The sequence below is a fragment of the Elephantulus edwardii genome, unplaced genomic scaffold, assembly GCF_000299155.1.
Source record: "Elephantulus edwardii isolate Elephantulus edwardi_28Jun2011 unplaced genomic scaffold, EleEdw1.0 scaffold00160, whole genome shotgun sequence".
Lineage (NCBI taxonomy): Eukaryota > Metazoa > Chordata > Mammalia > Macroscelidea > Macroscelididae > Elephantulus > Elephantulus edwardii.
In genome coordinates, this window is record NW_006399910.1 from 727,311 (window position 1) to 740,288 (window position 12,978).

A 12,978-nucleotide genomic window follows, 5' to 3' on the forward strand; every position below is an offset into this window, starting at 1 on the left:
ATATATTTTTTTAATTTCATTTCATTGTTAAAATTTTAAATAATGAAGGCAATGGCAAAGAACTTTTCATAAAAACAAGTTTCATAAAAACAAATTTCACTCAATTTACTGGCACATAAAAGAGAAAAATTTGCTTTCATTGGAAGCTAATAAAAAACAAATGGGACTGTTTCTCCAGAGGAAAATTTGGCGTTTAGTTTATGGTACGTACCCTCCCAGAAATAAATAAAAGTCTACCAGTTATATTTTTTTATAATTGAAATAGCCCTTCAAGTTTTATAGATTTGATCATGGAAGAAGAAAGAAGGTTGACTAGTTCAAGGTCATCATTGTTGTGTGACATTGAAACATTGTGGAAGTGACTCAGTTGTTGGTTTTCAGAGGCCATAAATTGCCCAGGAAGAGATTGTCCATATTTCTCTCTCAGAGCTATTGGTGGATTTGAACCACATATTTTTGTGTTGGCAGTACCACTCCCAACCACTAGCTCACAAGAGCTCCCTAGTCCAAGGTCACAGGGTAGTTTATTACAATTCTTATTGTTATTGTTGTGTGCTGCTGAGCAGAGTACTCAGAATGACTCTAAGAACAACAGATCTGAACTTTGTCCTGAACCATTCTTGAACCCTTGACATTTGAGCCCATTGCTGGTCAGTCTTTCCCACTGAAGGTTTGTTTTCCTTTCCTTCCTTTCCTTTCCTAATAACAAGTCCTCACAACTCGTCCAGTAGGCAACATCATGCTAGATGGAGAAGTTGTCAGTGATTTCATCTTGCTTGAATCAACAATCAAAACCCTAGGTACCAGCAGTCAGGAGAGATCAGGAGATGTCTTATTGCCTTGGGCAATTCTGTTGTCAGGAACCTCTCCAAAATAATGAACAGTGATGTTGTTCAGAAGTCTAAAGATCTATGGGATATTCAGTACTCTTCTCCAACACCACAAGATGTTTCAGCAGAGCTGCGAAATTAAGACAGGATTGACTATGTATTTCTGAAGTAAAAGCTCTTGAAAAGCCCTGTAAGCAATAGAAAAATAGAAATGATTACAACCAGTCTGTCAAAAAATAGGCTCATAAGTTACCCCGAGATCCCTACCACATTCGCAGACACAAGGAGTGGTGGCCATCTAGATTCTGTTCCCCTGGATTCTGATTTGCAGGTCCTACTCAGAGCTCTGGTGGCCTAGTGATAAGCAGTTGTACTGCTGACCCAAAGGCATGGGTTTGAATACACCAGCTGCTCCACAAGGGGAAAAATGATGAACAACGTCCTCCTGGCCAGTTTACGGTCTCTGCAAATGCACTGGAGGGTCAGCTGTGAGTCATTTCCAGCTCAACAGCGCATAACAACAAACTGATTAGCAAGGATTTTTATTTGGTGGGGATTTTTACATTTTTGTATACAAAAATATTCACCATCCATTACAAACAGGGCAGTTGACTGCTGACGCCAATGTGAGTTTGATTCTCGGTTCTCTACCAAGTCTTTTTTTCCAAGGTGCCTTAGTTGAACTTTGGATCAGCAAGTGAGCCAGTTAACTGCTTCCAGTACCTAGAAGGTGCCTGGGAAGAAGGATCTACCCAACCCCGCAGTGGTGGGAGGTCGTGTGGAGAGCAGCTTCACTCAGACATATGTGGAGCTAACCTGAGCAAGAGGTGGCAGACCCACGAGTGGTCCCCATCTGTGACCCTGTGGGTACCCTGAGCCAGAGCTGACAGACCCATCTGTGGCCCGGGTGCTGTCGGGACTACTGCAAGCTGGGGCTGACAGACCTGTGAGCACTCCCCATCAGTGGCCCCAGGGCTACCCCAAGCTGGAGCTGACAGACCCTGGAGTGGTCCCCATCTGTGACCCCTGGTAAATATTAGCATTCGGACACCTGTACAGGCTTTTTGTTCAAACATGTTCCCTTTTTTGCCATAACTTCAGTTTGTGAATATATGCATGTCATTCTTCCCTCAATGACTGGAACAACACAAACATGTTCCTATTTTTGTGCTTTTCACATGAGCACGAGAACAGTGAGTAACTCTTCCTGTTTTGAGCTGACTCTTGAGGGCATATGTTCTCTTTCTCTTGCCCTTTAGATGGTGCAGAATTTCCAAGATGAATCTTGTTTTATCCTCAGCACAGTGAAAGGTAAGGACCACTGCCTCTTTTTATTTTTTCTTTCTCCTTTTTGTTAAAGTCTTTTGCCCGTGTTCCTTGGGGTAAAGGAATTAGATGGGTTAGCAGGCATACCTGCCTGAAAAGTTTACTTGGAAACATCTGGGCTTTTTAAAAGGAAGCACAAATTTATGAAACATAAAGCCCTCAACAGATGTTCAAAAGGGAAGTGTTGGGCCAGGGAATATGTTCTCTGTGATGTCTACTTAATGCAGAGTAGAAGTGTGAGGATTTCCTGGATGACTGAAAGTGGGGGAATATGCTGAGTCTGGAGTCAGAGTGGGTGAGGTCTGAGGAAGGGGCCCAGGCCCCCAACCGTAGAAGATGTGAGAGAAGGTGAGCTGGCTTACACTCTCCTAAAACGAAAGACCCACAGGACAGAAACATGTTCATTCAGAAAAGGAAAGAGTGGCAGAGAGAAGAGGTCTTCCTCGAGCCAGGAGGTGGGTGTGTGGGTCATGGCAGAAGTAAAGCTCTCTTTGGGCTGTGGGAGTCCCTGGGGAGTGCAGATTGTGAGGGTACCTAAGGCTATCTCAAAGTTAGGAAGTCAGCTCAGAAATTCATTGGAAGAAAGACATGGTCATCTATTTCCAAAAAACCAACTGCTGAAAACCCCATGGAGCACACTCCTTTGGAACACATGGGTCACCGTGGTTGGAGGTGAGCTGGAACAAATGATTTTTTTTTAAAGTGTCTTGGACTATAAGCTATGAATAGGATCACTTTTTCTCTCACTCTGTAGCATTGATTCTAAGATAACAGATGCCATCAGGTGTTAGGTGTTAAAAATTTCAGAACAGGTTCAAAACTTATGTAGACAGTGTTCCTTTAGTCCTTGGACAATGATGGAAGGGCCCATTGTAGTGTCTTCCAGTATTTATGGTAGGCTGGCTTTAGTACCCTAATCATGTGTCTTCCACAACTCCGAAATGCCACAGTACAGCTCCTCTCTTCCTAAGTGCCCAGTTTCTCTCTTGCAGCTGAGAGCAGTGATGGCTACCACATCATCCTGAAATGTGGACTCTGAACAGGAGTATGGTGTACACCAGCCTCTGACTCCCAGTCCATGGACCACTTGGATGCAGAAATCACAAAATTGTCAGTGGCTGTTCTCTTGGCTAGGAGAGATGAGAAGGGACCTTGCACAGACACGAAGCTACAGACCACCAACCAGCAGAACCTGTGGACACAGCCTCTGGACTACAGAAGCTAAAGGCTCCTCTCTCCCTCTACCTTCCGCTTTTGAAATGTTCCTGGTTCTTTTCCTCACACTTGACATTCCAAAGAGGCAAACAGTGAGGCCATGTTCTCTAAGGCACCCCTTAGCTGAAGGCTGGATCACTCGCTGGTGTCTAGGTACCACTTCCTTTTGACCCCTGTTCTGCATCACCCCAGTGTCTGTACTTCCATCTCTAACCTCCTCTGGCTCCATGACCAGACCTGCTAACTGGACAGTGGTAGCTGATCAGCCAGCCTCCTACTGCTTTCCTTCTCAGTAACCCTAAAAAGCTTCCATCTCTCTTGTCTTGGGAATGGGGTTAGTTCTACACCTTGTGTGTCTTTCATTTCTACCTTGTTGCTAAGAATCTGCTGCTGTAAAGACCATCTGGACTCATATCCCTGCAGTGATGTAGTTGGTGGCCACCACAATGTGTGTGCAGGACTGGCTACATGGATGGTAGAAAGTCATATTCAGGCATATTTTCATAGATATGAGAACAAAATGGTATTGACAGTTTTATTTTGCTTCATTCCACAATCAACACTCTTGGTACCAGTAGCCAGGAAATTAAGAGATGAATTGCATAGGGAGAGTCAGCTGTCAGGGAGCTCTCCAGAGTACTGAAAAGCAACGATGTCAGGCTGGAGACTAAGGTGTGCCTGATCTGTGCCATAGTCTTCGCAATTGTGTGCTATGCATCAGAGAGCTGGACAGTGACTAGGGATGATAAAAAGAGAATTGATGCCTTTGAGCTGTGGTGCTGGAAAAGAGTGTTGAACATACCATGGACTGCTAGGAGAACAAACAGGTTTGTCCTGGAGAGGGTGAAGCCTGGCTGTTCCTTTGAGGATAGAAGCTTGTCTGACATACTTTAGACATGTTGCAAGGAGGGACCAGTCCTTGGAGGGAGACATCATGTTTAGGAGGGTAAAGGGACAGCAGAAGAGAGGAAGACCCTTGATGAGATGGACTGATTCAGTGATTGGGTTAATGGGAGTAGGTGTGTCAGAGACAGGTTGGCACAGGGTAGAGCAGGGTTTTTAGGGCTTTGTACATAGGGTCACTATGAGTCACAAGTGACTCAATGGCACATAACAACAACGATTGATATTTACATAAAATATTTTCCCCTAAGTAAGGAGGAATAGGAAATCAGCAATCCATTGCTTTACCAGATAATGCTGACCTTTATAATACCAAACTATCCTGGGTGGATTTAGAAAGTCCCATTTTGGGAATATCCTAGGAATACCATATCCCTACCACCATTTGCATCTTTTTCTTTTTCACTTGTAGGAGGTATGTTTTGGATATTTCTTTGTGTCAAAATGGCTGGCCCATCTTTCTTAATAGTCTTTATATGGAGCAGCTAGAATAAGTGTGGTGGACTCAGAAATCAGTCTTTATCTTGCCTCTAGTTCCTGGAATCTATTGACCCAGAATTTTGGCTCTTTCCTAATTTAAGTTTATCTTGCAGAAGATGCTCAGCCCTTTGACCATTTGAGTAGTTTTTAACAGTTTCTTGAGTGAAGCTTTTTGGTAATAGAGTGATCAGAACTGAGTACACTTCGTATTACAGAGTAGCAAAGCACTGCTTTAAATCATAGTGAGAGGGTGATGTCAGAGTGGCATGGAAAGATGGTAGTTGTTGAGGTTGTTGAGTTGACTGTGTACCACAGATGAGAACCTTGTGCTGTCTTATACCATCCTCCCAACATTTCCTTGTGTTCAAGCCCATGGTTACGGCCGTTCAGCCCAGCTCACTGAGGGGCTTTCTCTTTTTCCCTGACCCTCTTCCTTTCCAGCTTGATGTTTTTGCCAAAGACTAGCCCCTCCTGACAGCATCTGCAAAGTATATGAAATGAAGTTTCACTACCCTTGCCTCCAGAAAACACCCTCCTTGCACATCCTCTAAGAGATTTATTCAGTCTCTTGGCAGTCTAATGTGTATTCAGTACTCTTCACCAACACTACGATTCAAAGGCACTGTATTTTCTTCAATCTTCTTTATTCATTGTGCAACTTTCTGATGCGTTTGAAGGAATGGAAAACCCAGTTAGTAGGATCAGGCAGCACACCTTAGTCTTTAAGCTGCCATCTTTGCTCTTTAGAATTATAAAGAGGACATTAACAAGATTTGCACAATGCAACATGTTTTTTGACTTCTTTGCTACTACCATGAGGGATTGGTTGTGGATCCAAGCAAATGGAATCATTGACAATTTCTATCTCCCCCCCCACACCATTTTTCATGATGTTGCCTATTAGTCTGATAATAATGGTTTTTTAAAAATATTTTAATTTATTTATTTTTCATTTCAATGAACATCTACAGAGATTTTGGAATTCCACTCATTCATTGTTGCACCCTTCTCCCTGCCCACCCCCCCCCACCCCCCCCCCCCCTTGTTTCCTCCTCTCCCTGAAAAGCAAAACAAAAACTCCCTCATTGGTACACAATCCCCCCCGCAACACCCCCAAACACACCCCCAACCCCAAATATAATTCACTCTGCAACCCTCATTCCATACTCTTAGGATAAACATATTGCCCTAAAATATAATACTTTTAAACTATTCTCTCCCCCATAGACTTCAGTGCCGTAAACATATTTCACCCAGTTTTTCTCAGTCTTACCCCCACCCCGATGTCAGCCTCATTCTACAACAGTGGCACCATATAGCATTTGTCCCTTTGTGACTGAGATACCTCACTCAGCATAATGACCTCCAGGGTCACCCATTTTGAGTGCATGAGTCCCTTGTTTTTCAATGCAGCACAGTATTCCATTGTGCGGCTATACCACAGCTTCTCTACCCATTCGTTTATTGATAGGTGTTTAGGTTGTTTCCAACTCCTTGCTATTGTAAACAAAGCCGTGATAAACATGGGTATGCATATATCTACTTGGATGTCATTTATGGTCTCTTTAGGGTATATTCCTAGTAGTGGAATTGCTGGGTCAAATGGTATCTCTATTTGCAACTTTTTGAGAAAACGCCACATCGCTTTCCACAGTGGTTGCTGTTGAGGTATTAATCATACTGTAGTCTGTAATATTTTATCTTCTTCAGTGCTTCAAGTGTTAATCACTTTATGCAAGCAAGGGTCTGTCACCTGTATAACGTAGGCTGTTGATAAGTCTTCTTCCAGTCATCATGCAACGTTCTTCTTCATATGGTACAACTTCTCATATTTGTTCGGCATACAGATTGAACAGGTATGGAGGAAGGATACAAAACTAATGCACACATTTTCTGATTTTAAACCATGCAGTGTCCCCTTGTTCTGTTGAAATGACTGATTGTTACTGTTACATGCCACCAAGTTTAGTATGACTCATAGTTACTGTGTGAACAGATATGAACCTTGTCCTATACTGCACCACCCTTATCATCTCCTACACACTTGAGCCTTTTGGTGCAGACGCTGTATCAATCTATCTCTATAAGGGTCTTCCTCTCTTTCACTGGCGCTCTGCCTTTTCAAGCATGATTTCCCTTTCCAAGGAATAGCCTATTTTAACAATATGCCCAAAGTATGAGTAGAAAGAGCAAAGACAGCATGGGAACGGCCTTATCTGACCTTGACCAACTCCACAATGGGGAGCTCCACCAAGAGCATCTCCAACATACAAACAATTCCCGGGAGGTCAAACATGCCCCTCATGCTCCTGGACCTCTTCTTATCCCAACACCAGTCTTACTTCTCTGCTGGGTCTGAAATCTGTTGTAATAGCCCACAGCACACAGAAGCATATTCACAATTAAAGGATTTATTAGGGAAGTCAAAAGGCTATAATTCAAGTTGATGGCAAGATATGTGAGTCAAACCTTCAGCATACTTGGCTTTAAGCAGTACTGTGGTTTCCCTTTCACCAAGACATTTGTTCTTTTGGCAATCCATGGGATATTTAGCACTTTTCTCCAATACACAACTCAAAGACATTGATTCTTCTTCTGCCATTCTTCTTTATTGTCCAGCTCTCAGATGCATAACAGGTAACTGGAAATACTGTGACTTGAATCAGTCTTCACACTGAAACCATTACTCTTTGTAATTTGAAGAGGTCCCTGACTATAGACTTTTCTCATGCTATATGTCTCCAGAGCTCCTGACTACTCATACCAACTATGTTTATTTTAGATCTAAGTAAGATGAAATCATTGATAATTTCAATATTAACTCCATCTATTATGGAAACAGGAATGCCTCTGTAAACTCTATGAACTTTGGGAAATGACGGTAGTTATAGAGAGGCTTCAGGTCTTTTGTTCATAGGGTCGCTATGAGTCATACTCTACTCAACAGCAATCATGATGTTCCCAGTTGGCCCAGGGATGACGATTTTTGCTGTTTTTATGTTGAGATACAATCCATATTGAAGGCTGCTATCCTTGATCCTATGACACAAGCACCTCAGGTCCTGCTTACTTTTAGCAAGCAAGGTTGTGCCATCTGCATAACACAGGTTGTTGATGAGTCTTCCTCCTTCATAGAGTCCAATTTACTGAATGATTTGTTCAGCATGCAGAAGAGCTATGGAAAAGATACAGCTCTGGGGCACATCTTTCCTAATTTAAAACCATGCAGTGTTCCCTTTCTTTGTTCAAACAACCACTGCTTGGTCTAGGTATAATAGAAGCACAATTAAGTGTTCTATGACTCCCATTCTCTTCAATATTAACCATGATTTGTTATGACTCACACAGTCAAATGCCTTTGTGTAGTCAACAAAGCAAAAATAGAAATTCTTCTGGTATTCTCTGCTTTCAACCAAGATCCACCTGACATTAGCAATGATATCCTTGCTGTCACGGGTGCTCCTAAACCCAACTTGAACTATAGAATACTCATAAATTTATCATACAAGCCAGAACACATCTGAAAGTAAAGTAGACTCTTTTAATAATTCTTTTTGAACAAGTATGGTATGCATACAGACTCTTTTTCTTTTAGGTAGGAAGGATGTAAGAGTTATATTGGAATTTAATATACTATTCACCTAATCAAGGTATATAGTTCTATGGTTTTAATATATTAATATATTTACAGACCAATGTATTCTTTTCTTGACCTAAATGAAATAATTTTCCTGTGGTCAAGATAGGAGAGAGAAATGACCGAGATGAATATCTTTACTAAAATACCAATAAATTGTCAAAAAAAAAAATATATATATATTCACAGAATTGTAAAACCACCACCAAAGTAAATTTTGGAAAATTTGTATCACCCCAAAGAAACCCTGTGATCATTTCCCCTTAATGCTCCTTTCCCCCTATCTCCCCTAGTTATAAACCAGGAATCTGCTTTATGCCTCTATGAATTTCCCTAATTCTGGGCCTTTAATGTAAATGGATTAACAAAATACATGGTCTTTAGGTACTGACTTCATTCACTTGGAGTCTTTTCAGGGTTCATTCATGCTGTAACAAGTTATCAGTACTCTATCCCTTCTCATGGATGAATACTATATTCCATTGTACGGGTAAAGCACTTTTTGTTCACCCATGTATCAGTTGGTAAGGATTGGGGTTGTTTCCATTTTTTGTCTGTTATGACTAATGCTGCTATGAATATTTGCATGCGTTTTTGTGTGAACACATGCTTTCATTCCTCTTGAGAATATTCTTTAAAGTAGAGATGTTGAGTCTTACGGTAACTCAGTTTTTAACTTTCTAAGTAACTGCCAAATTATTTCCCAAATTTTTCACCCTTTTACATCCCCACCAGTGGTATTTGAGGGTCTCATTTTCTCCACATCCTCAACAAGGCTTATGTTTTGTTAATTTTTTTTTAAATTCCTACTGAGTATGCAGTCATTTTGATTTGCATTTCCCAGATGGTTAATGAGATTAACTGTGTTTTATTGGCGAGGTGGCTGTTTTCTTTGGAGAAATATCTGATGAAATCATTTGCTCATTTATTTGTCTTTTTCTTTTTAGTTGTATGAATTAATAGATTTCAAATGCAAGTCTTTTATCAGATACGTGATTGCCTTTTCAGTTCTTATTGGTGTCTTTTGTTGGAGTATGTACATTTTTAATTTGTTACTTTCTAATTTATCTGCTTTTTCTTTTGTTACTCATGCTTTTGGTATCATTTCCAAGAAACTTGCCTAGTCTAAGATCAAGAATATTTTCCCTTATTTTATGAGTATTATCGTTTTAAATCTTACAGTTAAGTCTTTGAACTCTTTTTTCCCTCTTTGATCTCTTTTGAGTTTGTTTTTGTTTATGGTGTGATGTCAGGGTTCAACTTCACTCTTTTGGATGTAAAAATTTGCTTGCCCCAGCACCGTTTAGTGAGCTGTGATGGCTTAGTAGTAAGGAGTTGCACTGCCAAGCCAAGGGAACGTGGTTTGAATCCACCAGCAGCTCTGCAGGAAAAAGATGAGCAGTCTTCTGTGTAATTTATTCTGAATACCTGCTGGGGGGTCAGCTATGTGTATTTTCCTACTCCATGACGCATAACAAGAACAACAGTACCATTTGTTGAAAAGATTATTCTTTCTCTGTTGGATGGACTTGGGATCCTTGTAATGTCCAATAATCTTCACAGAGACTATTTTTCCCTGGGACATAGTACTTTCATTGGGAAGCTCACATCTTATTCTGTCTGTAATTGCCTCCAGTATTCTTATATTTGAATTTCTGTTTGATTACTTACTGGCTGATACAGGATAGGACAGGATTTGGGTCTCTTGTTCATAGGGTCACTATGGTCATGCTCGAGACAGCACCAAACAACCACCACCACCATCACCTTCCCCGTTTACCTATCTGGACAATGTTGCGCTGTGGTCTTACCTTCTCCCCCCATGGTTATGTGGTTTATTAGAGAATTTAACAATTCAGGTTGGACATCAGATGTAATTCTTCCATCAGGAGTGCTTCTCAGGCATGCTCACTGACGGGCGGGCCCTTTGACCTTCAGGCTCTTGACTTTAGGCCAGTTGTAATTACAAAGCTTTTTTCATCTTGTCAATTATGACATCTCTCCCCTCATCCTCCATCAAGCTTGAGTGAAGGCCCATGGCTCTGGCTCCGTGGGCGACAGTCTTTCTTGGTGCAGTGGTATAGCTTCATGTACCCATCCTTTGTAAGGTCAGAACCAATCATTTCCTTTTTTGCATAATGAAGAAGCTGAGTCATAAAGAAATAAACTGATGGGCTCAAGGTTACTAGCCTGTTGTCGGCAGTACTGAACTAGACCTTTGATCTTTTTTGCTTCCATCCCTTCAAGAAGGAATATATAGTCACTATACCTAAGTGAAGGCACTGTCCAAGACAGATAATGGCAGCTTCAATTTTCTTGATTTAGAGAAATGTAGTTGGGTGGCATTTTTAAATTCTCTGTCTAATAAAGACATGGCACCTTAATTTTCTGTTAGGAGAATCTCCATTCTTGATGCTTTTACCTGAATAAAAAATAAATAAAAAGCTTTTTGCTGAGTTGAGCCTGACTCAGAGACCCTGCATTATGTTTCTAGGCTATAAATCTTTATTGAGAGCAAACTGATGGGTTTGAACTGCCAACATTTTGATTATAGTCTGATAAGTTTATGCACTATTTCTAAGAACTCCTTTTTCCTGATAGCTATAGTTAGGTCTTACAGCACATAAATACACCTCCTGGATTAGTTACAAACAAGCAGAAAATATTAAGTACCGAAAAAACCTTCACATAATAAGTTAGCATGTCAAAACTCAGCAGCTTGTCCTTTACAAAGCGATCAATTGAACCACAAGTGTAGCATTTGTTTTTTCATTTTATTAAAATACAGATAAGTTATAGCTCTCCCCCTTTCTTTCTTTTTCTCTGTTTTTACCTTCTAGCCATGGACCTAAGCTCTGGACCTCCTGGGCAACTCAGCCTCTCTTCCATCCTGCTCCCACCCTGTAATGTCTCTGTGGTGACAGCATATTAAATTGAACCTCAGGAAAAAATACATGCATGTGCTTAGGTCGCTGTTGAGGTATTTTACTATTAGACCCTAAGTGTCTGTTTTGCAAGGTTGTGATAAACCTTTTCCTGTTTACCATATTGCACCTTTAAAATAAAGAGACAAAGACTGTTGAGTGGTGGAACAATAGGATTTACCCACTATATTCAGGGTTTGGGGTGAGGAATTTAGTCTTACATTAGGGTACCAAGCAAAAGTCAGAGGTTGCCCAAGTGACCTCTTGCTCAGGTAGCCTCAGGCCTCTTAAGAAGAGTCATTAACCTAGAGAGATTGACCCTGGCCAAGCAGCATGTCCCAAGTTTCCATGTCCAGAGTTGCTGCTGAGGCTGGCCTGAGTGACTGAGGTCTGACAATCATTAACTAGTTGATGAGAAATGGAAAAGCCTTTTGCCACTGCAGTGGAGCAGAGGGAGAGAGCCCTTGTGCGCTTGGAGGTGGAAGTACAGAGACGAGTGTGATAGGAAGGAGGGAAAGGAGTCAGATCAGGGCATGCCAGAGGTAAGGTAGGAGAAAAGGACAAGAGTCAAGGTCCTAGGCTCCCAAGCCTGCCCTGGGTACGCGCCACTTTGTGTCTGCCTCCTACCCTGATAGCTAAGAACTGAGTATCTTAGAAGTCTTGTGGTGACTAAAGGTGGTCCAGTTTTCTCCATGTTCCCATCATCTTAGTCCCACAACAGGGACCTAATCGGGCTGTGCCTATCCTGGTTATACTTAGGGCCCCTTTTTTCTTACTTATTAAATCCCATTGTGAAGCATGTTGACATGGGTCATAGCATTGATCATGTCTCTAGAACCAAAGCCACCTCCCTGCTGACCCATGGCCCTCTGGGTGGGCAGGTGCAGGACCAGCATCCAGGGGAGGTGTTGTGCCTTTCATGTGTGTCTGAGTTCTCATTTCCCATGGAGGTTGGGAGTACACACAGAAGCTTCTACAGTACAGCTCACTCTTTTTGGAGTCTGCTCAGCCTCTTGATGAGCATACAAGTCTTCTGCTCCCCTGCTCTTGCACGCCTGCTCTCTCTCTGCCTGAGACCTCTTGCACTGTTGGCTTCAAGTGGTTCCTGGGACTTGGAGAGGACATGGCATAGAGAAAATTCTTTATGTGGTGTTAACAGTGTCTCTGACTGTGGAGGGCGGTGGGTTACTTACTTGAACTCTTTTCTCACAGAAGGTCCAGCACACACACAGACAAAGGCACACACAAACACGCTCACATACAGATCTACACACACAGACACACTGACCTTAACTCCAGCTAGAACTGGAGTTCCACCCCACAAACCCTTCTTGCATCTTCTGCTCCTCTTCTAGGGAGTCTCAGTCAGGCCCTCCTAGGATGGGGGCCATGTGTGCTGACCTCAGCTTCATGATTCTGAAGCACTCCTTGTGTCCAGATTTTGGTTTTGCCTTTGCAAGGTGGGCTGACCTGGAAGAGGCCCACGTCCCTGTCTCACACAGTGAATCCCATGTGCTGTGGCTGCACTGCCACGGGGTGGTCTTATCCTCCCTGTGGCATGGTGGGCCCCTGCCTCCCTCCATGTGTAGACAGCAGTGCAACCCTGCTCTCTGCTGGCGAGGATCACAGGCAGTAGCCATCACAGCTGGTATTGACTGGCCTC

General features: G+C 42.1%; 1 protein-coding gene across 1 annotated transcript in view; it reads left to right on the forward strand.

The window, feature by feature from the left end:
• The window catches only part of TFCP2L1 (transcription factor CP2-like 1), a 98,581-nt gene extending 95,386 nt beyond the window's left edge, over nucleotides 1–3,195 (forward strand). The window contains exons 14-15 of the mRNA XM_006895133.1: nucleotides 2,090–2,141; nucleotides 3,149–3,195. Of these exons, the coding sequence (XP_006895195.1) occupies nucleotides 2,090–2,141; nucleotides 3,149–3,195 (99 nt within the window). The remainder of the gene's footprint in view (nucleotides 1–2,089; nucleotides 2,142–3,148) is intronic.
• Nucleotides 3,196–12,978: the final 9,783 nt, after the last annotated feature.